The sequence below is a fragment of the Danio rerio genome, chromosome 10 (assembly GCF_049306965.1).
Source record: "Danio rerio strain Tuebingen ecotype United States chromosome 10, GRCz12tu, whole genome shotgun sequence".
Taxonomy (NCBI): domain Eukaryota; kingdom Metazoa; phylum Chordata; class Actinopteri; order Cypriniformes; family Danionidae; genus Danio; species Danio rerio.
The window spans coordinates 30,301,929-30,327,500 of NC_133185.1; the positions used below are offsets into that span (position 1 = coordinate 30,301,929).

At 35.9% G+C, this 25,572-nt stretch overlaps 2 protein-coding genes across 5 annotated transcripts in view; both read right to left on the reverse strand.

Annotated features, from left to right (window-relative positions):
• Positions 1-3,245: 3,245 nt before the first annotated feature.
• tmem135 (transmembrane protein 135) lies at positions 3,246-20,921 on the reverse strand. 2 transcript variants are annotated; one of them, XM_073914126.1, is made up of 15 exons: positions 20,769-20,921; positions 17,922-18,049; positions 17,143-17,524; positions 16,070-17,081; positions 15,791-15,856; positions 13,823-13,869; positions 13,633-13,674; positions 13,319-13,486; positions 11,783-11,852; positions 11,402-11,569; positions 11,195-11,258; positions 11,046-11,122; positions 8,132-8,230; positions 7,291-7,358; positions 3,246-4,353 (listed from the first exon to the last, which is right to left on the reverse strand). In XM_073914126.1, the coding sequence occupies exons 4-15, from the start codon at positions 16,079-16,081 to the stop codon at positions 4,221-4,223; spliced, it is 1,014 nt and encodes a 337-aa protein (XP_073770227.1). In that variant the 5' UTR covers positions 16,082-17,081; positions 17,143-17,524; positions 17,922-18,049; positions 20,769-20,921; the 3' UTR covers positions 3,246-4,220.
• Positions 20,922-21,689: 768 nt separating this feature from the next.
• cct8 (chaperonin containing TCP1, subunit 8 (theta)) overlaps positions 21,690-25,572 on the reverse strand; it is a 15,751-nt gene continuing 11,868 nt past the window's right edge. For 2 of the 3 annotated variants that reach the window (XR_012385848.1, NM_201062.1), the window contains 2 exon segments: positions 22,679-22,798; positions 21,690-21,935 (listed from right to left, as the gene is read on the reverse strand). Coding sequence is in view for 2 of the 3 variants with exons in the window: in NM_201062.1 (NP_957356.1) it covers positions 21,864-21,935; positions 22,679-22,798 (192 nt within the window). In the remaining variant the exon portion in view is untranslated. 3 annotated transcript variants of the gene reach the window in all.

The following is a 25,572-nucleotide window of genomic DNA, read 5'->3' on the forward strand; positions in this document are numbered from 1 at the left end:
GCCTTTTTTAAAAACAGCATCATGGATATGCATCCTTAAGATGTAGTCACTCACCAGCTGCTACTTTGGTTTAAAAAACAGCAGTAATAACAAGAATCATCACATGAAATTGGAGATGAATTAAATATGTATCCTTGGAGATGCGACAAGGAGTCTTAAAAACATCTCATTTGATAATAAGCATTAACCTACGTCATCATAGTCAAGGTCATACATTTATCTTCAAAATAAAATGTGCACTTGAATGCACTGAAAGTTTTACTTTCGGATAAAAGTCTGGCAGCTGAATAAATGTATTTTGGAGGTCAAGTATCTTTTTTGGGCCGTTCTGAGTTTTCACTTCTCTGCCAGTTCAGATGAATCATTGTTCGCTGTCTTGTACGCAGGCATGAGCAGATCCTCTCTGGGGACGAGACATGACTCTATATATCACACTGGCTCTCTGAGGCCCACAGACCGGACAGAAAGGTAAAGATTGAAAAAAAAAAACATTCTCACAAAGGCTTTTCTGTAAGCCAAGACAATGAGAAACTGGGAAAACGAAATGAAGCCATTTGTAACCATTTCGTGGACAGTTTGTGCTGCGTCAGGTTCATGTGAAATGAATACCAATGCCAACAATAAGAAGAACATCTCCTCGGTGGGCTGGATTTTGTTATATAGGGCCATAAATTACAATACTAAAAAATAGTTTGTTTACAAAAGTCTGTAATTTTGGATGCACATACACAGTTATAGTATTAAGTAGGTCGAATGCAAGAATTAAAGTTATCAAGCTCAGTTAATGTAGAAGTAAATGAACATATTAGTCTTGCAAATGTTTGTAAACTATTGGATTCAAGTATTGGGGAATGTGTGATTTAAATATAGTATGACATCGCCCTCCAGTGGACGCTTACAGAACTTGGCTACTTTTTGCTACAAATCAATGGTCAAGAGCACCTCTTGGTCAAACTTGGTTAAAGAAAAACATTTATGGAGACATAATTTCCTTCCACACTGACCAGACATTATCCTTTTAGGATTTAAATAAATTATATGCAATAAACATTTCAAAAAGGATATACAGCTTTGATTTACAGTTTACTGTTGTTAATAATAATATTTATTTTATTCTACTAATTAATAATAATATTTTTTTATTCTACTAATACTAATATTTCTTTTATTCTGGTATTTATTATAATTATTCAGGGTTTCTGCAGGCTTCATCAGGTTAAATTTAGGATTTTTAAAGCCCTTTTTAAGACCATTATGAATGAAATTTTAGACTTATGCGGGGCTAAATGCTAATGATTGTTTTCGAAAATCTTAGTTATAGAAGATTTTTACTTGCCCTATTAAAAAAACTATTAAAATTTAATACATTTAAAAATACAATAATAATAATAGTCTTATATATATATATATATATATATATATATATATATATATATATATATATATATATATATATATATATATATATATATATATTTTTTTTTTTTTTTTTTTTTTATATATATATATCCATTCACAAACCTTACAACCCTTACCAGAAATAGAACACATAGCTGTCAATTACTTCTTCAATAATATTTTAATAATAAAAAAATCTATGTCAGGTCAGTGTCCTCAGCAGTAAATGAACAGAGAACTTTTAAGCAAATGTGTAAGATAAGTAATTAAATGCTATTTTTTAAATAAAAAGTAAACAATTTTATTGAAATGGATATTTGGTGATTGTGTGGGTGTCAATGGCCAGATTGGGTAGCTAACCGGTTTCAAGGTAAACTGCAATTTAGTAAAATCAAGGTTTTAAAAACGCAAAAAAAAATCTGTTATACCATTCCGTACCATACAGTAAATGTAGTTTTTTGTTGTTGTTGTTTGTTTGTTTGTTTTTTTAGGACAACAGTATCTCCAGCAGAAGATATATCCAAAATACCTTTTCAAGTTGAAAAGAAATCTGTGTTTTTGAAACTAATTTAGACAGCAGAAGTCAATGATTAATGTTTAATTATTTAGCTTTACATGTTTACTCTTCAAAAATAATTTACTTTTTTTTCAAATTAAAATGTATTGTGTTCCAAAGACAAAAAAAAGTTTACGTTTTTAACCCAGACATTTAAAAAAAACTTATTTAGAGCAGTCATCACAATACAGTGACACCGTGAGTTTTTTATCCATTATTTATCCATATTGTCAGAATGTTATACAGGCCCATGCCTAGTAGCTATACAATAACACAGAAAATTAAGACCTGTTAAAAAAAGATTTAAGACCGCCAACACAATATTTCAGTTAGATTTTTTAGGACCCAGCAGACACCCTGATTATTTTATTTATTTTATTATCTTCTGAAACATTTGGTCGAAGTTTAACATAAAAATGTCACTGAGCAGTTTTTGTTGCAAAAATTAATAACTAAAAAGGTTTTTAGAAATTATTTTATTTATTTTTAGACGAAAACAATGGTTTAACTTAATAATCCTGATTGTCTAAACAAATGTCAATTAAATCCTTTAACAGACAATATTTGACATTTGCAAGACACTATCAAATCTTTAAAATATAAAGCAAATATTTTTTCTTAAACCCATAACTAATACATCCAGTATCCTTATAATTTCATAAGCTAAGACAGGTTTATCACATAGATCATCATGTGTGTGTTATCTATATATACCAGGGGGCCCAAACTTTTTCTTATAAAGGGCCTAAAACCTAATTTGACTGAGGGCTGTGGGCCAAAGCTAAATATCCCAAACCGTATGACATTAAATTTGCCATGGGTAATTTCCTAATTCATTTTCTAAGATTTAAAAACAACTAATAATAAAAAGTCTGATTTATTAACAACATTTATTTGAAACATTTAATTGTAGTTTTTTTGTAGCTCCTCAATAAAACAAAGAAACTAAAGTTTACAATAAATTTGAAATGATGATTTCTGTCAAAGGCATTTGCCCCAACCACCTCCCTATAATTCTCTCTCTCTTAGCACCAACATCGGCCCACAGGCCCTACTTAGGCAATCTCTGATATCATATACTTTCCCAGAGATAGGTTGCAGCTGGAAGGGCATCCGCTTTGTAAAAAAACATGCTGGATAAGTTGGCGGTTCATTCCGCTGTGGCGACCCCGGATTAAAAAAAGGGACTAAGCCGGAAAAAAAATGAATGAATGAATGAATGATATCATATATACATATACAAAAATAAAAACGATCTAATAGATACAAATAAAAGAGTCTTAGAGCATCATTTCATCTGATTTTTTAATATAAAGCTTTTGCTTTTATACAAACATCAAAGACATAAGGCTTTCTTTTGTCTCTTTACATAAATTACATTTCAAATACACAGCAATACTTTAATTATAATGTCAGATTTTAAACTAATCGTTATTGCTAATTAAAAAAAAACTCTGCTACTGAAAATGAGGATGAAACTCCATTATGATGAGTTCACAGCCTCTTGAAAGAGATCTGCAATAAAAGGTTGCTAATAAATGTTCTGTGCTAATAACTCTCCATAAAAGCCTCTAGTAAATTCCTAACTGTACAAGAAGGAAGAGCACACTAAAGACAGAAGAGACCATACACAACCCTGATGTCAGTAAGATCTGTTTACATGGCTTAACCCGCATATCCTGACTATGGCAGACAATTAATCTCTGATTTGATCATTTTTGGTAGGGTTTGAAATGACAGTGACCAAACAAATAAAATAAAATAAAACAGCATAAACCTTCTGTGTAAACAAGCGTCTTTAAACTTAACTGAATACATCAGACTAAAAAAATAAATGAATTAATTAAAATAAAAAAGATAAAAAAAAACACATTTTATGCTCTCAAAGCTGATTGGTTAGTGATTATAAAAACATAGGTCAGTTTCCAAACCGCTGAGTTAGTGTGAACACATTCCTGCTCCGTCATTCTGCCCTTGAACATCCAATAAGCCAAAATTTATGCTATGAACTTCAATTCATCTTCAGACAATGCTGATATTGTGCGCACATAGAGGTCACATCTTGCCAGCGGTAATTACATTGCAAAATGTTTTCAGATCCACATCAACGTAAACATAAAACTGCCTTCACACTGTGACTTCACATTTAATGATGGTGCAGAAGGAGAGAATGTGAGAGAGAGATTGTGTGCAAGAGCTTTCCATGCCTTTGTCATTGTTGGTCGATGGGAAGACTCAATCTCCCGGATCCACACACGCATGTCCGTCAGCCCAGCTGCACGTCCATGTCGACGGGACACAGCACAAATCTGGGGTCCAGTTTAGGTGTGAAGTTACCAAAGTTTTTGGAGGCCTCGGTCCCGAAAACATCAAGCACTTTCCTGTTCATCAGGGCAAACCTGGACAAAACCAAACATTACATTACTTGATGCTTTTAAGAATTCAAATGCATAATTAATTAGATTTCATATTTTTATGAATGATTTAACATTTTTTTAAGATAAAGGAGAAGTTCTTTCTTCAGTGGAACACTACAGAAGATTTTCAGCTGGGACTTTAGTCCTTGTTGATTAATACTATTAAAGTCAATGGCTGTCAGCACACTTACACAAAATATTTAAAAAAGATGTTCAGGGAATACTTTGAAGCAAATACATTGAACAGATCAGTTGGGTATACAGCAGGGGAAGATAAGTATTATACAGGTCATGTTTTACTGGGAATAATATTTCTAAACGAGCTGTTAACATAGAATTGAACCAGATTTTGTTAAAACCCAAACAATACAAACATAAAAATAAAACAAAACTAAAATCTGAAAAATGAGTTATGTGTGACAATAATGAAATGACACAAGAACAGCCACAGCCATGTCATCCTGCAGCCCAAGACCGGTTAATCACTGAAGCTAAGCAGGGCTGAGCCTGGTCAGTACCTGGATGGGAGCCCACTAGGGAATACTAGGTTGCTGTTGGAAGTGGTGTTAGTGAGGCCAGCAGGGGGCGCTCAACCCGTGGTCTGTGTGAGTCCTAATGCCCCAGTAAAAGTGAAGGGGACTCTAAACTGTCAGTGGGCGCTGTCTTTCGGATGAGATGTTAAACCGAGGTCCTGACTCTCTGTGGTCATTAAAAATCCCATGGCACTTCTCGTGAAAGAGCAGGGGTGTAACCCCGGTGTCCTGGCCAAAGTCCCTCTATCGGCCCTTACGATCACCGCCTCCCAATCATCCCCTTCCACTGAATTGGCTCTATCACTATCTCTCCTCTCCACCAATAGCTGGTGTGTGGTGAGCGCACTGGCGCCGTTGTCCTGTGGCAGCCGTCGCATCATCCAAGTGGATGCTGCACACTGGTGGTGGTGTGGAGAGACCCCCCCTCATGATTGTGAAGCGCTTTGGGTGTACGGCCATACACGATAAATGCGCTATATAAATACACATTACATTACATTACAAGAAGAAAGTACTGAGCTACTGAAATGTATTTAATACTTTATATACAAGGCTTTTTTTGGTGGTGGCAGCTTAAAGATGCCTCTCATATGGAGAATGAAGTCACATGCATTGCTCAGATGGGATTTTTTTCACAGACTCCAAGAGAGTTTAAAAATCTTGAAAGTTCTGTGGGTCTCGTCTTATTAAATCTGCTCCTTATTTTGTAGTCTCTATAGGACTCGAGTCAGGTGATTGGCTGAGCCATTCTACAGCTTGATTTTCTTTCTCTTAAAGCATTTGAGCGTATCCTTGGCTGTGTTTTAGATCATTGTCTTGCTGAAATGTCCACTCTGGTTTCCTCATCATCATTCTGCTAATGTAGATGTTGGACTGAAGCAGCTAATATTAATTTATAATGATAAAGAGCAAAGGGTTGCTCAATACCTTAGTGAGAGATTTCAGCTGCTGTCTCGGCTTTCACTGCCTTTCTACAGCTCACTTTCTTTGTGCGTTAAATATTTTTTCCCGGTGTCACTTCATTTTATAATACATGGCTTCATCTGTAAACTAATTAGATTTGTTTTGTTTTTTTGCAAACATGAATTTATTTGGTTGTTAACATCTGGTGAAAATTTCAGGTCAACGGCAAAATGGTGACGTGTTCAATACTTATTTATATTCCTTGCTGCATGCACAGCTAGTGTTTTTCAGCCATTGATAAACTTCCTGTGAAAGATTTATTGGACGATTTTCAACTTCATTAGTTTGCTTTTGATATAATAATAATAATAATAATAATAATAAATAATAATAATAATAATAATAATACTTCTTTACATTTATATAGCACTTTTCTAGACACTCAAAGCACTTTTCACAATAGGGGGAATCTCGTTATTCATCACCAGTGTGTAGCATCTACCTGGATGACGCGACAGCAGCCATATTGCGCCAGATTGGACACCACACAACAGCTGATTGGTGGAGAGGAGACAGAGTGATGAAGGAGATATGGGAATGGTTAGGAGGCCATGACGGACAGAGGCTAGGGGACAAATTTAGCCATGATGCCAGGGTTAAACCCCTACTCTTTTTCGAAGGACATCCTGGGATTTTTTTATGATCACAGAGAGTCAGGACATCGGTTTGACGTCTCATCCAAAAGACGGCGCTCACTGAGCAGTATAGAGTCCCCTCCACTATACTGGGGCATTAGGACCCACACAGGTAGTGGGTTGAGCGCCCTCAGCTGGCCTCACTAACACCACTTCCGGCATCAACCTAGCTTTCCCATATGGTCTCCCATGAGACCATGACTGGGCGCAGCACTCCTTAGCTTCAGTGGGTGACCATGTTAGAGCTGCAGAGAGCTAGCTGCCGACTTATTGCTTTATAATGTATCGAAATACAATCGGTTTACTAGACTTAAGCATTCATTCAAGTGTTAAACCAGATGAAAGCGTGTAAACGCAAGCTCTGTCAGTAGCAGCAGGCTAGCTCGGAAACTATTTTAAAAACATGGAGCAGAAAAACGGATTTTAAAGCAGTACTTCTTGTCTGAACTGAGACCCATTTTATATTTTATATCAATCAGGCAGTGAAGATCGCAAAAATTTTAAAGAAATCTTAAACGTGGAAAATTTGTAATGGTCAGGTGCGAGTTCACCGGAGGTGACTGGGCTGGCTGACTGAAAATGGCTTCCTAAGACCTCAGTGTATCAACAGGAGTCATTTATTTATTTAGTTTTTTACATTAATTTATTATGCTCATCTATTTTTCTGCTAAACTGCTGGTATCTGCTCTTCAAGAATCATGATTTCAATGGATTTTCATCTTTGGGTGAAAGCTTTAATAATTTAGTCCTATATATACATATATAAACATATTTTTACTAATACGCACCTGCCCTTTGTCAAACGCAGTAGAAACTTCCAGTACGATGGTCTCAGATTTTGCACTTCCATAACAGCCTGTACAGATTCATAATTGGAAATATTGGGGGGAAAAAACAAACAATAAAAACACACACACAGACAAATTAATCACATTGGTGTACAGTTTTCAGAAAGAATTTACAATAAATCGGGGACTAAACTGTAGGAAAATGAATGAAGATTATTTTTCACATTTTTTATTTTTCTTTAAGCTACATGATTGTTTCTGTTCTCTTAAAAAGAATTAATCGATTTCACAGTTCTATGAAACCCCTCCCTTAGACATACGCTTGATTGGTAAGCTTGCCATCTGTGGTTTGATTGGCTAACCAGTGCACATTGAAGGAAACTTCATGCTCATATGCAGGATTATGCACAGTTTAAGGATTGTAATTTAAAAACACAAGCAGCAGCTTATTGTAATCCCTATCAGCAACTTGTTGTAAGCCTTAAAAAATAAATTCTGAGAAATAACTTTGCAGATGTTGTTTGTTCAAACAGCAACATTACACACAAACTAAAGGTTTACAAAAAAACAAGATTGGCTTTAATTTTGCATTACTTGGTTTATAATTTAAAACCTTCCAAATAAATTTAGTTTTTCTATAAAAAGTGCCGTCTTTCTACAAGTTAAACCTCACCTGCTGTAATTTGCATTCACGTCAAGTTTGTGTCATCAATAAGTCACACTGTCATAAACAGCTTCTGCATTTTAATGTGTTTTGTATTTTCCCTTGGTGTAAAAGTGTCCTTGGGTGTTCAGAAGTTGCTTTGAGACTGATTTTTTTTTTTAAATATTTGAAACTTACCGCTTGAAAACAGATGGCAGTGGAGATGGCATAGATTACTGTGTCCGCCTCAGGGAAGTATGGAAACCTGCCTGCCTCGATCCCTTTGAAATACAATGTCTAAAAATACAGTGAACAGACTATTAATACAATATAGAGACAAGTACATATGCATAATAAACACAACACAATAACGTAGAACAAGCAGTAACAATAATCAAAACATCACTGAATTAAAAAAACAAAGGATTGTGGGAGTTTTTGATATTTACAGGAATATAATTCCATAATTACAGTGTTGTTAATAAATCATCTATTCACCCATTAAATGACTGTATAAAAATATGACTTGTTTGTTTTTGCATGCATTTAGAAATAATATTTAATACATATGAATTTTATAGTAAAAGTCATTTGTATCTATACATTATTTTATTTTAAGTCATATTATTTAGTATGTTTTTGTTTGTTTGTTTTTACATCAAATAATAATTTATTTCACTTGAATGCCTAAAACCGTAGCTTCAGCGATGATTAAAATTTAACATGGTTCTAAAAATGTTTTTGAAAAACTGTTTTTTAAACCTTTTTTTTAGCATTTGCTTCTTTTTTTGTCCATAAAAGAAATCAACCAATGTCTTTCTATGCTTTCAAAGCAATCCAATAACTGAGCAGGCAAAAAAATAAATAAATTACAAAAAAGTGACAAAAAAAAAAAAAACAGTCTGCACTCTCAAAAATCAAGATACAAGTAATTTAGTGACTTATTGTTAATGCCAAGCTAACAATAGGTGCGTTTGACTTCAAGCAGTGCTACGCAGAATAATTGAAATCAAAGTCTCAAAGTGGTGTATGCCAACTAGAAATTTTGTCCTTTTGTTATAGGTTACTATATTAATTTAACTAATAATTCCCTTATTGCTGAGAATTAACTATAGTTTGTAAAGATTATTCTGTTTATTATGTTGTTGTTGCAATACTAAATAAATAAATGTGATTTGTCATCATGCAGCAAGCTACGAGCCCCGAAGTGTCCGACCCAATGGCTCACGCCTGTTTCACACCGCAAGCGTCAGCGGCGCGTGAGCAGAGCGTGAGCAGCGCGTGTGTTTTCGGCGTCCATGTTAACAGATTAGAGCTTTCATACCGCACGCAGCAGCAGCGCGTCAGAGCGAGGCGTGAGCGTCGCTGAAGCAGCAGTGCAGCGATAGTTTCGGCGCTGGGTCTATTTTTGACGCGCTGCTCACGCTCAATTAAAGTGATAATGACCAAAACTCATTGAATGACAGTAAAAAGTAGCAATTTTACCCAATAAATGCGTTAATAATGTCAAATGGTTTATATATAGTCATTCAAATTAACTTAAAACGATTTAAAACGGCAACAAACATTTATTTAGGCCCGAACTACAAAACCAAATGTAAAACAATTTTAGTATCAGTTTTGCTTAAGTTGCACACTAGTGTTGTAGGAGAGGGGAAATAGAATATTTACGGGATTTGTAGTCCATGGCAAAGTGTATTGTGGGTAGTGTAGTTCGACACGCATGCTGGATGATGTGAGCTCGCTGTGTTCTGTGCAGCTGAGCAGAGGAAGAAAGTTTTAATCTGCTTTGTTTTATGTTCACTCGAGTTATTCCTACCGGGAGCTGTTTGCACTGTGAATCTGACAACACGAAAATAAGTAAAAGAATGGCATGCATTGGTTACTTTTGTCCGTCTCATCCTCTGCACGAGCATGAATTAACGAGCTGTTATTTTGCCGCTGGACATCACTGAAGTGGAGAAAGTAACACTAGTTTGATCATGTATAAATATCATTATAACTGTATTGTATAAATATTATTATAACTAGGTCTACAGCAACCTGATAATAAAAAACAAATGACATGATATCACAGGCGATTGTCTTCTGACTGTAGACACTTCTCATGTAAGTTAGCTTGAGAAGCATACAGCATTTGATCTATAAAATTTGTAAAATAAACATTTGCCGGTTAAAGAAACAGCATAGGAGGGGCTTTGGTGCAGATGAAAAGTTTAAAAAGTGTATTTGTATATAGAGAGACATGGATAACTAGATAGAATAGACAGAGATAGGTTGATCTCTGCAGCAGCTGCCGAAGAGCTGCGCGCTGCAGACGCAGCTGGTATGAAAGGCAAACGCCAGCGTGCTGCTACTGCTCGACATACGCGCTGCTCACGCTCTGCTCACGCGCCGCTGACGCTTGCGGTGTGAAACAGGGGTCAGTTTTCAACTTCACCCCCATTTGCGCTCAGAGAATCTCGTTGATTGCCAGCTGCAGCCATGCTTTATGTCGAACCCACCTAGTGTTAGAACTAGGAGCTGTCTTCATTTAAGGAGTCACATGATGATTAAGTAGATCAAATTATCAAACCAGACCAAGCTAAGAACAATAAATAAATGAACAGATAAAAAAATAAATAAATGACTAGAAAATAAAGTCTTTAAAAAAATATTTTGAGTCCGTGTACAGTGTGGTTTGATGATTGGTCGACCAATCAGAGAACAAATTTTAAAGCCTTTTATTCATTTAGGTTTTACTGCATTTTTATATTGTGTGTAAGAACGAAATGAGACAAAAACAACAACAAGAAAAGTTTCTTTGTGGGAAGCTTCAAATTTGGCATATGTAACTATTCATTAATTTTCCCGTTTTAAAAATAAAAACAATATAACCAATTATATGTGGGTACACGGACAATTATCTTTGCTTTTGCGCTACATTTAAGTAGGTGTTTTCTGTAAATTTTGGTCAAAATTCATAAAAGAAAGATCTGCAAAATATTTCCAGCACTCCAAATAAGAAAATCAATTTTTTCCCCTAAATTAATTCACATAATTAATATTTAACATTTGGTCTATTCACACTTCTTGCATTCCTGAAATAACTACAGAGCAAGACGATCCTTACCTCCACTAGTTTGGAGAAAAGGTACATGGAGATGGTGGTGCTCTTATAGAAGAACATTGACGTTCCAGCCAGAAAACCTGAAAAGATAAACAGGTGAGATGAGGACCTCTAATAAGATGTTAAATTCATCTGTTCAACTCACAATTTACCTGCTATAAGCGCGTGGAGCTCATCATCCAGGTTGCGCATCCATCTCAGTAAACAGCTAGTGCCCTTTCATAAAAAAGAAATGAGATATCAGAAACTCAACATCTGAAAAAGTCTTTGTGAGAAGGAAACAAACTCCTCGAAAAGCTGCTAGAAACTTGCTGTCTCATAAAAACAACCATCAGCGAATGGTAGTGGCGATGAAGTACCTTGTATATACTGACAAAAGAGCCCAGGAAAGCTCCTAGCTGGAAGTTTTCTTTGTTGTAGAGCAGCCAGAGCAGACGCGAGGGTTTGGTGAAGGCCTGTCTGAACGCTGAGGGAACCTTCAAACAGCACTGAATGAGGTAACCCACGCTGAACATCCGGATGAAACCCTTTCAAAAAACACACAAACAAAACATCTCAGAAGCTGCTCTCCGGAAAACAAATCGCAGCTTCACAATCGACTGTCACTCGGCAAGCAAAGGGCACAGAGCCTTTCGTTCATATAAAAGCTCCTAATTTAAGTGCTCAGTCACACACAAGTGCTAAGAACAGACAGATGAAAGGATTGAAAGACAGCAGGTTTGGAGGTCTCAGACTCTTACTTTGACACAGTAGGAGATGCAGTTGTCTTGATGGTGTTTGCAACATCTATGCCTGGGTCCATGCTTGCATCTAAAGGGGACACACACACACACACACATACAATGAACGCAAACACCATGTTTTGGGGCAAGGGAACATTCACACATGATAATGAAGCTGACTGTTGAATAAGGAGGATCTTAAGTGTCTAATGCAGGAAAAAAGTGTTTAAATGTACATAGATTAAAAGTAAAAATGAAGTCCTGCATTACATAATATTTTAAGAAATATGTTACAGTGTGGGGGACACGGTGGCGCAGTGGGTAGCACACTCGCCTCACAGCAAGAAGATTGCAGGTTCAAGCCTCGGCTGGGTCAGTTGGCATTTCTGTGTGGAGTTTGCATGTTCTCTCAATGTTTGCATGGGTTTCCTCCGGGTGCTCCGGTTTAGAGATCTGCGCGGGACTAAATTTTAAATCCCGCTCCCGTCCACTCCCGTCAGGTTTTAGTCTGAACTTGACCGCTCCCAACATTGTTCAGCATTTGTTGTCCCGCTGCCCGTCCACCCCGTTTTCTACCCGCCGCGCCCGTTCCCAGGGCCACCCAGTTATACAGAATCCAGACAGCCTATAACAAGCTGTCTGTATAAACAAACACACACACACACACACACACACACACACAGACATAGACACACACCACCAAGTCAGTGACACAGACAGCATCACGCTCTCTTTCATTCACACACATGCAGCACCAAGCTCTCTCTTATTCACACACATACATAGACAGCAACAAACAAGCTAAACGCAGCATCGCTCTCTCATTCACACACATATATACGCGTGCTCGCTCGCTTGAGAGTGATATTGTTAAACCGCCTGCTTCCATTCAAAATACACCAGTGACCAACTGCTCCAGCGCTTTATTCTGAAATTTAACCGCAGGATTGCAGACCTCTACTACAGTTTCCCCCTCAATTCCAAAGACATGTGGTATAGGTGAATTCAGTAGGCTAAATTGGCCATAGTGAATGAGTGTGTGTGTGAATGTGAGAGTGTATGGGTGTTTCTCAGTACTGGGTTGCTGGGTTGTGTAAAACATATGCTGGAATAGTTGGTGGTTCATTCTGCTGTGGCGACCCCTAATGAAAAGCCAAAGGAAAGTGAATGGATGATGATATTAATAATAATAATAATAATAATAATATCAGAATGTTCCCAATAATTATATAATTTTTTAGTGTGCATAAAATTACATCTTCTGTTTAAAATCCCATAGTCTCATACAATGATCGAGATGTCCCTAATAATTAATAAATCTCATACAACTGTCTCATACAATAATTTAAAAGCAAATTTAAAGTTGGCAACACAAAAACTATCAAGATTTAGTGAAAAATATTTTTAATATGAATGTATTTTTATATTTTGGTGTTGTTGGCTGTGTGCTTTTGTTTTACTTTTGGTTGAGCACTCCTTTGACATTGATGTGTGTGCTTTTGTGCATTTTTTCTTTGTATTTGAAACATAAGCTAGTTAATCTGCGACACTTACAAAGAGTCTAGGAGTTTACGTGCAAAAGCTCTGATGCAGCTCCCTCTAGAGGCAGGTGTTTGCTCTGGTCTCTCTTCTGCTGGCTGTACGTCTCTTTCTGAACCCTGGCCATACGCATGTTCAGCTAGGCAAGAGTGTGTCGGGATCTCCTCCTTCCCAACTATAAATCTGCAACAACCAGACACATAATCTCCTTTAACCGTCTGACATGAGTTGTTTTTACTCCATCCCAAGGGGGCTTTAGGATTAACAGCAAATCCTTGGGAATTTACGAAGCAGGTTTAGAAGTGCTAGAAACCTTTAAATAAACTTACTTTAAGGCAGAAAAAGCGAAGCCATTCAGTCCGTCTTTACATCTGAAGATAAAAGCAAAAACAAAATGATAAGTTTGATGATTGAAGTCTAACAACTAGCTTTGGTATTTTCTGAAGAATGGGATTGTTTGTGCCATTTCTGTTCTTAATCCAGATCCAGGATTGGAAAGCAATAACCTGACCAACTGACCTGAAGAAAAACATGTAGAGGGACGCAGTCAAGCAGAACAGAAGAACCTGAAGAGAAAAAAGAGGAAATTATTTGATTACAATACTTTTCAGGTTAGGTCATTTTGTGGATCAGGTCAAAGTCACTTGGTGGCAATAATGCTTTTGCAAGCATGTATACTGGTGTTGTTTCACTAGCACTAATTGATCTCAATTCATAATATACAGTACATAGCGGTCTAGATATCATTGAGTAGCAAGATCTTTAAACATTTTAACATTAAACAACTCAACAGGAACAAAACAAGATTGTAAATCTATATTTTCACTCTAGTTTCCAGCATCACACAAATAAAATCATTTTAATATGCAGATTTGATGCTTGTGAAACATTTAATATTGTTATCAACGTTGCGATAACAGGTAGCTCTGTGCTTGTCTTGTGTTGATATTAGATGTAACAAAAATGGCATCTGTAATGCAATATTTAAACGAGTACAAATTAAAGAATATGGTGGGCTCAGATGAAAATGGTCATTGAAAATTCAGGATTCCTTTTTTTAAAGATTTATTTTGGCATTTTTGCCTTTATTTGACAGGACAGTAGGTTGACAAAAAGTGAAATGGGAGAGAGAGGGGGGTAGGAACTGGAAAGGTCCAAGAGCCGGGATTCAAACTCAGGATGCACCATATGTCATTACACTAACCACTGGGCAATCACACTGGCTGTGTTTTTATTTTTTATTTATTTATTTTTTCATTTTAATCACAAGCTGACAGCTGCTGTAAACGGTGTCTTAAACATTTTGAGCTTGTCCACTCTTGACTCTTCCAGAGGTAGTCAAAAAATGTTCAGTCTGACTGCTTTCATAGCGTAAATGCTCATGTGATTGCATCTAAATAGCCACAAAAATAAACATCTACTCACTGTCTACTGATCTAACATGTCATTTTAGCATGTTGTGAGAAACAAAACGATATATATTCACAAAGTTGCAAAGTCTAAAATAGTCAAAATATTACTAGTCATAAATGTTCTTTTAAATAACTTTAAACTAGTGGTTCAGTTTCTGAATGGCTGTATTTAAATTTCTGTCATGTTTCGTCTGGTGCAAACAGCCAAATTACTTATCATTGCATATCTCGTCATGTAGCGTGTTGTTAGGACACGGGTTTACAATGTAACCTGCTCACCTAATGTTTACGTTAATTTTTTTTCTAGAGTTTGCCAATTAATAACCTCATGTTGAACTCTGAATCTGCGTCTCATTTCAGAGTCTGCTACTGTCCACCGGAGGTCGCATTTCAGTCACGGATACATGCTTTGAAAGCTTTTCTGAATGAATGAATGAATGAAATATGCGGTTTTCCATCAAGGCAACACGGGGAGCTGAAATATAATTGACTAAACTGGCATAGGGCATGTTGTAAGAACCAAAACATAAACAGGCGTTCCGGCACATAACGCCACTTTTCAGAGCAGAATATCTGACTTCAGCATTGTTTTTCAGAAAAACAAGTAGGTTCACTTGGCATGTTTCTTAAATATTTGCAAACATTTGATGGTATTTCATGCTTTAAAGAATCAAAAAATTACATACAGCACCTTTAAATCCATGTTGCTTTTATGCTACGTTACACTCATCTCTCATCAACAATCTCATTTAATTTTAAGTTTTCAGTCTTAAACTATGTCTTCAAGTCATCAAACTATGTCTTTGTTTGTTGTAAATATGCACCCTCTAGAGGTGAAAATCACATATTGTGCCTTTAAGTAGTGCTTGTGTCACTTTATGAGCTCCTGTGAAAGTGAGTGTGATGAAATAAGTGAGAAGAGTTAAACAAAACCGAAATACAACTAGTTAAGAGAGATTTGAACAATGGTTATTATTTGATGGAAATATCATTTGTCTCAGCTGAGCACTTGTGATGATGAAATATGAAAACAGGGCATTGTGAACCACAAACAGTGGCATAAACTCCAACATACCTCTCCATGTTTCATAGGCTTAACAAGACCCCTGGTGACAGCCATCCGAAAAATCGTCTCTGTTGCCTGGAAATGACACAGAGCACTTAAGATCATAATCAGCCGAGGTTTCCTTGAAACAGACAGTTTTGATCACAGCTTTCCAGAAAAAGTAACATAAGTGACAGAAAACAGATGCGACGCTGACTACCGCCAGGAAATGGTCATGCAAGAATGAAAGAGCTGTCAGGAAAACTTAATGCAGCGGAAATGAAATAAAGCAATGCTGAATCGTCTTACCAGGTTAGCCATGTAAATTGTTAAAAGTCCTCTCCTGCGTAAGACAGAAAGGCAAGAACTCTTTATGCATGATCATTTATGTTTCTAAAACATTAAAAATCATAAAAAATAATAACTATAATGTCTTCATATTAGCTTTAATTCTATGAGAATAAAAAGGTGACACATAAATAATGATCCCAAACAAACAATGTGATAGGAATCACATTTTACTAGCTGATAATTAACAGACAAAAAAATGATCTTTTATCATGGTGTGCAATATTAGTATTATTTTAATAAGTAAAGAAGTAAAAAATAACTCTTAATAGCAGGTTTTATGGCTTCTTAACCCTTTAACTACCCCACCAAGAAAAAAAAATGGATTGCATTTCTTGACTCCTAATGTTGCTAGTTAACACACTCAATGCATTTTTTAACACACCCCATGATTTCTAAAATATCAATCTCACGATATGTCAGTTTATGGCAAAAGTACTCAAACTTAACACATATACTATGAAAAAATTTGTAAATACGAAGTGTAAGACCAATTAGTTTTTTTAAATATTGAAAATAAAACAGTTTCTGATTACTAAATGATCTTTATTTTTTTTTTTAAGTTTGCTGTAAAATATTTCAGATTCTCATTTAACACATTTTCCAGTTTTTTTTTTTTACAATCAAGTGTAAAGCAACAGGATTATGTTTGTTTGATTTTTTGTAAACTAACAATGCAGTGTTTAAACCATTATTTCATTAAATGACTTTAGCAGTCATTATTAAAAACAGTAAAACATGGTTAACCGTTTAGTAGAGCGGCAGTTAAAGACAAAAACATTCTTCTATGAGTAAATAGAATCTATACATTTTTTAATACCAACATTACATAACATTTGCCAGTAATAGTTCAAATCACTTTTTCTGTCTTGTACAGCAAGAAATATGCATTTCCTCAAAAATGTCCTTAATTCATGCATTTCCTCAAAAATGTCATGCATTTCCTCAAACATATAAAACAAGAAGCTAAAGCCTTAAAATATAAGAATATTTACAGACAGACCATATTTATTTCTAATGCAGTATGCTGTTACTGAACATTACTGAATACCAGCACATGTATTCCACAAGCAATCAGAATCTTTGAAGAGTTTAAGCATTTTCAGTGCATGTTTATAATAAACAATGTTGGTGCAGACATATAGTGTTTAGTTAACATCCTTGGGAGAGATTATAAGCCTGGTTCACACCTAAAAATACATTTCCATATGGAAGGTCAGTGTAAATTTGGTTAAATATAATTAAATAATGAATATTTGCATGACATTTGTAATAAAATGGGCCACAGGTCATTTATGATGAAGGGAAAATGTCAGGACTAACCTGCTTTTCCGCTCTATTAGTATAGCAATATATGAGGCCGGCAGTGCCGCCCCAAAGCCAGCTGACCAAGAGTAAAAGCGTCCCAACAGCCTCCTGAATAAAAGAGGAACAAGAAAAGAAACAATGGAAGGAATAGCAGGTCATTATTATTTATAATGGTGAACTACACAACAGGCATGCTTTCAACAGAAGATAATATCGCTGTTGAATATTAAGGTCTTATTTAAATGTGGTCATGAATTATGTGAGTTACATTCCATAGTGTGGACTGGTCATGCAGAATGAGGGTCATAAATCTAAACGATTATCTTGGTTCATGTTTTATTTAATGTGTCAAAGGTCTCAACCGTCCTATTTGGATGGATATGTGCGTAGACTTTAAACAGCAGATAGGAACAGGGATTCAAAGGTTGCTTTACAGCTTGACCATACACGTGGGACAGCAAATGTTTCCACAAACTGTTTTTTAGCAGAATTTGGTTGAGATTACCGCAAAATGCAGAAAAACGCAATGTAGAGGCCTCCATTTGCAGTCAGGAAAGATGTGGACTGCAGGATCTCAGGAAGCAGCCTTTTTTTGTAGTAATCCTTTTTCCTTCTCCTTAAAATGGCTGCAATCTGAAACAGAAAAGTTCGATAGGATGTTATTCATTATATTCTGTTTCTTTACTGAGAGCTCCTAATGAATAAATTGTGTACTGTGAGTTTAGTGACACAACAGAGCACAGATGCACCTTGAGCGTAGCATTGGCTAACATATTGGTTTCGGTAGGCAACATGCTGACGCTTAGTGCTTTGTCACCCAAATACCGCTGACCTATAGTCTAGATGAGACATGTTTTTTTTTTTTTTTTTGGAAAACTGAATTGAATGTCAACTCTGCAATGCTACAGTTCACCATGAACTGGAGTTTTGCAATGTAAGCCAATGATACATTCAGAGTTGACACAGTGATGCTCCCAATGTCGGATCAATAAAGACTGACAGCCACGTCATCACAAGCCAGAAAAAAAAGATAACATTAACTGATAAATACATGTACTACAGTGAAATACAGCTAACATCCTGAGCTTGTGTGCTATGTTTTGTAAAGCTGTGCATCTTTTGAACAATTTGTATAAAAGCACTAGTTAGTTATGCTAGCATATTTAAAGATAACGATCCATAACAAGTCTGCTATAAAAGTAGCTTTTTATCTCAACAGATAAACATTTTATTCACTTTAGATGTTCTATTTAGCTTCCACTATGGAGTCAATCTAGAGCCATATATACTTGCAAAATAAAAATAAAGTTTTGCTGACAAAAAAATAAAGTATTGAGCAAAATTAAACATATAAATGCAAATCTCCAAAAATCGCAAAGCAAAAATGTATTTTTGAGAAGAAAAAATATTATTTTACTAAAAAAACTGCAAATAAAAATCAAGCAGTGCAAAAAAGAAACGAAAATATTTGCAATAAAAAAAAAAAAATATATATATATATATATATATATATATATATATATATATATATATATATATATATATATATATATATTTTGTGAAACATTTTTTATACCATTGCCTTTACAAATCCTGTACAGTCAATTGCAATGCTCATTTTGATTTGCTTTTTAGTCAACCGTGAGTTCAAGAAGCATTTATCACTTTGCACTTCACGTTTCTGCACATTTCACTTTGTGGCCCTGATTTGACAAGGTGGCGAAGTCAAGAGAACTTGGGCGTTTACGTCATCATGTGGACACACAGCATCACTGAGGTGGTCTTACAGCGCAGTAGATCTGGGCCTGCCGTAAACGATCAAGTTACCTTGTAAAGTTTGGTTTTGCAAAGGCAATGATATAAAATTTTTTACAAACATGTTATTTTTTTAATTGCTAATATTTTTGTTTTTTACACTACTTGATTTTTATTTGCAATTCTTTATTTTTGTTTGCAAAATGTATTTTTATTTCTTAAAAATTTATTTTGGTTTGTAATTTTTGGAGATTTGCATTTATTGATTGATTGATTGATTGATTGAATGATTGATTGATTGCTTTTGTTTGCAAATATTTTATTTTGCAAGTATATATGGCCCTAAATGGACTCCATGTTCCTCATAGCTAATATTTTTTATGAATCAAACAATGTTCAAAACACACAGTTCTTGGTTTAGTTATTCGCTTGATTTGAGAATTGTTTTGTAAAGATCATTATTTAAAATAAAAAGGAAATCCTGTTCAGTTATTTTATCCTGTGGACTTATTTTAACTTTTATCACTAACAAAAAAAGTTCACAATAAACCATTCTTGCACAAACATATATATTTTACACATTTTGTTTTTATAGAGGTTAAATAGATAGATAGATAGATAGATAGATAGATAGATAGATAGATAGATAGATAGATAGATAGATAGATAGATAGATAGATAGATAGATACTGCTCTAAAAATATATTTCCACGAAAAGGCTTGTATGACTTGTCGATTCGATGTATTACTCAATTAAACGACTCTCGAGAAACGATTCTCGATCGAGTCAGTTGTTTCAAGACCGTCGTCCAGACTGACTCGCAAGTACAGATCAATTATAAACTAGACATTAATAAACAGTTTAATTTAGAAGAGGTGCTTCGTGAACACATCGTTCGAGACCGTGTGGTGGGGTTTAAAGATAAAGACCAATCAGGCCGGAGCCGTACCACTGAACTAACCAATGAGAAGAATGGGGTGGCAAAATTTTAAGAGGAGTAAAAAACAGGCTATTCAACCGATTCACTTGAAAGATCCGACTCGTAAGAACGATTCCTTGATACTATTGTTAAGTTTTGATATCTATTTAACATCTAGTTTAAATATAACATCTCAAAATATCTTTGATTGTAAAAAAGTAGCCTAACAATGCATGTTAAATCTGCAGTTTCGGTTTATTGAGAATGAATGTAGACAAACCAGAGAGATTACCATCAATGATGTGTGACAATCACATACTTTTAACTCACCACAGTATTTAAAACAATGTGGTAACGCGGAAACAAAAGCGAGTGTGTATAAAGTTCGCATAAGATCCGTAGAGAAGCGTTTGACAGTTTGATCCCTATCATCTAGCAGCAGCTTCCCCTCAGCTCACCTGAGCATGACAGTAGTCTAACGAGTCTCTCCTGCACACTTTACCTGCTAGTGAATGTAAAACACGAAAGGTTGAGCCCCGCTTATGTGTGTTTATATCTAAATAAGTTATCACCAGTCTCAGGCCCTTGTATCCTCTAACTGGACTCCAGTTTAGCTGCAGGCTAACTGCGCCCTTGCCTCGGTAAATGCACGGTCAGACCCGAGCTGTTTCACTCACCAGGTAGAGAGGAGCATATATCTTGAAGGAGACCTCCAGAGCTCCGGCTGTCACCTGCAGGGTGGAAGCCGTACATGAAGAACTCCATGTGTGTCCCAACTCATAGCAGCTATGCGGTATGGACTTACTGAGAGCAGCCATGTTTAGCACAGCACCGCGGGAGCGCGCGTCAACTCTATCTCGCGAAAACTCTTCCGAGGGACGCGCGCTCCCGTGCACGGTAGGTAGATGTCAGTGGTTGTTTCAAATGATTAATTTACGTATTATGCAATTATTCATTATATATTTATAATTTTATAGCATCACTTCAAAACTAACTTGAGTGAATTTATTCTCATAATAAATGAGGTAACAAATAACGTTAACGTGTAACATCAGCCGTTGTAGTGTTTTCCACTCGCCCGTACATCTAATTTACTTAATTTTCCATCCATCTACATAAACACGTTTTTATCAATCCCTTATCATATTTTTCTGTATTCTATTTACCCATTAAACGATCTATTTTTTTATTTTCTGTCCATAGTCTGCCAAGGTTTATGTCCTGTCCTCCATTCATTTTGTGAAGCTAGTCATTTATTTTTCTATCAATCTGTCATTAAAAAAATTGAGACATAAGCAAATATATAATGAGACCTCCAAGAAACATTTACGTCACTTGTTTTTTTCTACATTAACAATCTGTCTTTTGGATCTAGAGTGCAGTGCTTCCAAACAACTGCAGAGGGCGATAAGTGCACATCTATAATAACTTGTTCAAAAAATGACTAGGAAAACAAAAAGTAACACTTAAATGTTGTTTTTGTAAATTAAATAGTTGATGAACTGTAAATGTCTTAACTTTTTTTTAGAGCATCACAGGGTCAGAATTATACTGTATGCTGTTCTAAACCAAAGATTAGTGAAGTAAAACAATGACGCTGACAGCTCAAGTGCCTTTATTGGGACCAGAATACAGCTCGTAGCCACTCAGTTAATGTACATGGCTTCTCCTAAAAAAATACAAAAAAAAAAGAGAGAATGGGGGGCAGATATTAAATACACAACACTTGAAAAGCTAAGACGGTGACAGGGAAACAAAACAGCCTAATGTCATCATTCATCCTCATCCCAGTCCTTCTTTCCTTGTGGAGCTTTGGGTCCACCAGCCGGCTTGGCCATTATTATCTGTGAAGGAAAATCAGACACAGTCAGATGCGCACAGTAAAAGACAGTCCGTTGTGCAGTGCAAAACTCTGAAGAAAAAAGTGCTTTTAGTGCATGCGGCATGCAAGTAAATGTGCCAAAACGCTTAGATAACATTCAACATAGCAAGTAATAAGTTAGTGATGTTTGTGGGTTACTACCCTATAACTCAGACTTTTATTCAGACTGAACTCAAGACTAATATTTAGCGTCATTAGACAACACAACTGCAAATAGTGAATCGAACCATTCTGTCTGTGGGTGTAGACACTTGTATAGTATTTACTATATCATTCCTGGAGTTCGAGGATATCAAAATCAGATCATTTATCATATATGTTAATCCAAACTTCAATATCTACGACTTTTAGACTCATTTGGTTAAGGTGAATATCCACACTGTGTTCATGCAGCCTGGGTCACTCTGGTGGTTAAGCACTCCAAACATTGGCGTGTTTTTGTGCACCTTTGCTATTATTTAGGATTTCTTATTAATGATGTGTATCAAATTTATCTGGTTCATCATCCCAGCCGTCCTTGTCCCAGTGTCCTTGCTGTTTGGGAGCTTTGGGTCCCCCTGCTGGCTTTGCCATAATGATCTGGCATATACACATCACATTATAATCCAAGAAAACAAAAAAACAGACAAACAAACAAAAAAACTAAAATCCCAAAAAGGATGAAAAAGTATACAAGAGTATACAAATAAGTGTAAGAGATCTAACCTGATCCACACGGAGGACAGTGATGGCTGCGTTTGTGGCCAGTTTGATGCCCCAGTACTTGACTAGGTATGGATCGAGGATGCCTGCCTCCATCATGTCTCTCACTGCAGGACCCTCTCCCTAAAACAGTGATCAAAAGCAGCAGTCAAAAAAACGTCTTGTGCAGACAAAATAAATATCCACATTCACCAGAAAACAATTCACATTATTACTGTGGAATAATTTAACGGTAATAATTGTGATTTGTGCATTTTGGCTGCATTTACACCGTAGATCTTAATGGTCAATTCTGATTTTGTGACTGTATCTGATTTTGTTTTGATGACCTGCTTGCGTCTTTTAAAAGTGATCTGTATCCAATTGTTTGCATTTACACTGCACACGGCAAAGACCAGAAAAAAAAAATAGATACATTTAAAAAATATCTATATTTCGGACTGACTAATAGCTGATAATAAACGCATGCTCTTTTCTCCAAATATGTATTTAATCTGTTTGCATGGATTAGTTTATTTTATTTTATTATTTCTGACAAGTTGTTTTACTATAGTTTATGACGGAAAAGTTCTCACTAGGCCATTTTCTTTTAATCTAGGCTTTTTTAAACCAGTGGGCATCTTAAAGTCATTTCCAAACTGTGATTTATGCACGTATGCAACAGTTTTATATTAGTTTATATTGGTTACATGGCAGATGTTGTGCTCTCTTGCTCTCTTAGTCTCGTTAAACATGCTTAAATACTTGTGCTACATGACAACAGAAAAGCTTTTTCTAGTCCTACGGTATGAGATTGAAGGTTTGGGACTCTCCTAAAATTTGTTCCAAAATGAAAGCATCAGAGTGATGTCGTTCACTATGTTTTTTAATGATGCACTACTCGCATTGACAGGTGAAAATCCGATCTACTTGCTTACACTGCAGACACAAGGGCACGGATGTGATTCATATCAGACAAATTTCCACATATGAACAAGGCCTGAATCTAATTTATGTAAATCAGAATCTATATGATTTTGTTCCTGCTTACACGTACATGGGCCATATCCCATCTGTGGCACATGGGTGGAAAAAAAAAATTAGGAATTGAGTCACTTGAACTATGCAGTACTGCGTTTCCTCTCTGATTTTTTCCAGCTGTAGTGGCAGGCCTTTTACACACATTGTCCCACTACCTATGGCGTTATTTAAATGACAAATGTTGTGAGTGCAGTATTACAAGTCGAGATCGCATTTATGTAATACGAGCATGCAAATCTCTTTGCTTGCGCGCCAATTTCCTCTGTTCCTGCTCAAGTGCAGATTTTCTTGTGCACTCTCAAATAAACACTGAAGTGCGATTTAGTGCATTTATGTAACAAGTATGTCTCCAACATTTATTCAATTTGCTAGGAAATATTATGAATTTCCAATAGAACTACAATAGGTCTCCAATAGACCTACAGAGCGGTATTAATGTGTCCTGACGTAAAGTGAAACGGCTATAAACTCCAGCAAGATAAAGTCATTGTATTCTGAACTATAAAGCATATAAATAAAGTATAATTATGAAGACTGTGTTCATCTTAACTGAACGCCATGTCGTGTTTGCTAACCTCACCTGTCAGTCAGTCAGCATGTCACCTTAAAGGGTTAAACAAATAACACACAGCCCTGCTAGGGGTACAGAAAAAATTGCGCTGTTATAATTCACTTAAATTTGGATAGGTTTGGTGTGATTATAACCTGCTTTTAAAAAAACATAATAATTGGAAAATGGAAAAGTGTAATGTAGCTGTGGCGGGATGAATTTTGGTGAAATGAATGTAGCTGAAACCATGGAGTGTAAAGTTGAGCCATGCAGCCTTTAGTTGAGTGTGTCAGCACCTTGTCTGGTTTAAGTCTGCTATGGATGAATAAATAACATTGCATTTTGAGTCCCACAAATGCATTGAACTCCCAGAACTTCTGGAAGACTTGGGATGTCTGAATATCACGTTTACCAACTATAGTGAGACGCGTTCCAGCGGTACATCCTTTAAAAACTGTCCGACGTGCACTGCTCTCTGTCTCTGGAGCCCAGAGGAGTGCACGACAGTGTGTGGCTCTGCAGTGAGCACGTCTTTTGTCTGTGTGTGTGTGGGGTCACGTGATGTGCATTTTCAGCGGACGCAGGAATGTTCAGAAATGCTAGGTAAAATGGTGGGGATGTGGATCATTTTCGTTCTAAAATGCCATTTTTGCACTAAGACGTATTAGTGTAAACGGGGTCTGAGTGTGTATTGTTCGCAAGCGGGTTTGCGACAGGGGCGGGACGGAGAATCGGCGATGCCGGCTCAGCATCGTGTTGTCTATAGGCCATCGGCAATGGACGATTGCATTGTCTATCGACTCAACCCTGGTTAAAATTAAAGGCTTTTTAAGAAACATTTAAAAGTTATTTTAATGCATTTACTAACCTGAACAATCTTGTACAAACTTTATTAGCCATAGTTCAACATTTAATAAAGCATTATCAAAATCCAAAGTTGTGCTTGTTAACATGAACTGACAACAAACATGAATAGCGTTAAAAAAGCTGATTAAATACTGTAATGAATGTATTCATTTTCTGCTCATGTTACTAAATATATTAACTAATGAACCATTATTATTTAAGTGTTACCAATTTTCTTTAAGCAAATTATCTGAATTTTAAAGCTCATCTTCCAAGGAAACAATCTGAAAATTCCCCACCGTAATTGAATAAAACTGAGTAGTAATATATATGCATAGCTAAGAACTTAATCTGGACAACTTCAAAGGGAATTCTCTCAATATTTAAGATTTCAGATATTCAAATAGTTGTATCGTCAACCAAATATTGCCCTACGCAAACGAAGCAAAAATCAATGGAAAGCTAATTCATAAAGATTAAA

Excerpts from the sequence above, each read along its gene's own strand:
- tmem135 (XM_073914126.1), bottom strand. Across the intron at positions 13,487-13,632 it reads TTCGCTTTTTCTGCCTTAAA|ATTTATAGTTGGGAAGGAGG; the intron begins GTAAGTTTATTT and ends TGGTTGTTGCAG. Across the intron at positions 4,354-7,290 it reads CTGCGTTTGACAAAGGGCAG|GTTTGCCCTGATGAACAGGA; the intron begins GTGCGTATTAGT and ends GGTTTTGTCCAG.